The 1,671-nt window shown below is 43.6% G+C and overlaps 1 protein-coding gene across 1 annotated transcript; it reads left to right on the plus strand.

Annotated features, from left to right (window-relative positions):
* Positions 1-632: 632 nt before the first annotated feature.
* LOC102180392 (interferon omega-1-like) lies at positions 633-1,259 on the plus strand. Its single transcript, XM_013977256.2, has one exon. It carries the CDS (start codon positions 672-674, stop codon positions 1,257-1,259), a length of 588 nt encoding a protein of 195 aa, XP_013832710.2. The 5' UTR covers positions 633-671.
* The last annotated feature ends 412 nt before the right edge of the window (positions 1,260-1,671 follow it).

Below are 1,671 nucleotides of genomic sequence, written 5' to 3' on the forward strand. Positions count from 1 at the left end.
GGGAAAGAAGGGTTGATGTCTGTAATAGTCCTGCCCTCATTTCCTGAATGGGCAGGGACCTGTAGGACATGTTCTAGAAGGAAGAGAAATGGGAGGACTTCAAGGACTGATAATAATCAGCCTCTTCTCTAAATCAAACACTAAAGAAAACTCATCATTTGTTTCCAAGAGCTTTACTTCCAGACTGATCTGGTAAATCCCTTATATACGGAATCCATAGAGCAGATAGAGCCTGGCTTCCTAAGGAACCTAAGAGGGAAAAATGGAGCTTCAGAGCAAGCCAAAAATACGTTCTTGGATGAGAGGAGAGCAACACTTATGCATGAGAGATAAAAGGCAATAAGTGTGTAATTACAGATGTCCATCAATTCTGACTTAAGAGAAAGACTTTCTCATTTGATTGAAAAACATCCATTTGGATGGGCACATCTGAAGTGACTAGGAAAAGGCAAAATTAATAGTCTAGAAGGAAGAACATTTCTTTGACTGTCTTGAGAATACATAACAGAAAACCAAAAAGGAAGTAAAGTGCATAGAAATGATTAGAAAATGAAAAATTACCATGTTCACTATTTAAATGGCCTCCCTTAGAAAGCCTGGCATCAGAGAACCTACCTCAAGGTTCCGCCAGACGCCGTCTCAGCCAGGCCAGCAGCAGCCGCATCTTCCCCATGGCCTTCGTGCTCTCTCTACTCATGGCCCTGGTGCTGGTCAGTTATGGCCCGGGAGGATCCCTGGGCTGTGATCTGTCTCAGAACCATGTTCTCATTGGCAGGAAGAACCTCACGCTCCTGGGCGAAATGAGGAGACTCTCCCCTCGCTTCTGTCTGCAGGACAGAAAAGACTTCGCTTTCCCCCAGGAGATGGTGGAGGGCGGCCAGCTCCAGGAGCCCAGGGCCATCTCTGTGCTCCATGAGATGCTCCAGCAGAGCTTCAACCTCTTCCACACAGAGCGCTCCTCTGCTGCCTGGAACACCACAGTCCTGGAGCAGCTCCGCACTGGACTCCATCAGCAGCTGGATGACCTGGACGCCTGCCTGGGGCAGGTGATGGGAGAGGAAGACTCTGGCCTGGGAAGGACGGGCCCCACCCTGGCTGTGAAGAGGTACTTCCAGGGCATCCATGTCTACCTGCAAGAGAAGGAATACAGTGACTGCGCCTGGGAAACCGTCAGAGTGGAAATCATGAGATCCTTGTCTTCATCAGTCAGCTTGCAAGAAAGGTTAAGAATGATGGATGGAGACCTGAGCTCACCTTGACATGACTCTTTCTGATGAAGATGCCCGTCATCCTTGGAAACTCACCTGGGGTCATTTCAGAAGACTCTGAATTCTGCTTTAGCCACCAAATTTGTTGAATTAACTCAGCCAATACATGTCTGTAGTAATAAGCATGTAGATATAAAGGAAATCAACTGCAGGGGTATCAAATCCATAAGCGATGACCTCCCTGATGTTATTTATTTATTCTTTATTTATTTAGGTAATGGAATATTTTATCTCATCATATTTATATTTTCATATAAAAATGTGTATGTTTACATTGTATTAAAATTTAGAAGATATATTTCTCTATTTTATCAAAATTGTTATTTGGTTTATTTATTAAATAGTTATCAAGATAAATTTCTTGAGTTTTTATTTTTGAAAACCTAAATCCTTATTTTGTCTT

This window comes from Capra hircus, unplaced genomic scaffold (genome assembly GCF_001704415.2).
Source record: "Capra hircus breed San Clemente unplaced genomic scaffold, ASM170441v1, whole genome shotgun sequence".
In the NCBI taxonomy this organism is placed as follows: domain Eukaryota; kingdom Metazoa; phylum Chordata; class Mammalia; order Artiodactyla; family Bovidae; genus Capra; species Capra hircus.

What these genes read in the sequence shown, in the direction of transcription:
- LOC102180392 (XM_013977256.2), top strand. Translation starts at nt 672, where the DNA reads ATGGCCTTCGTGCTCTCTCTACTCATGGCCCTGGTGCTGGTCAGTTAT.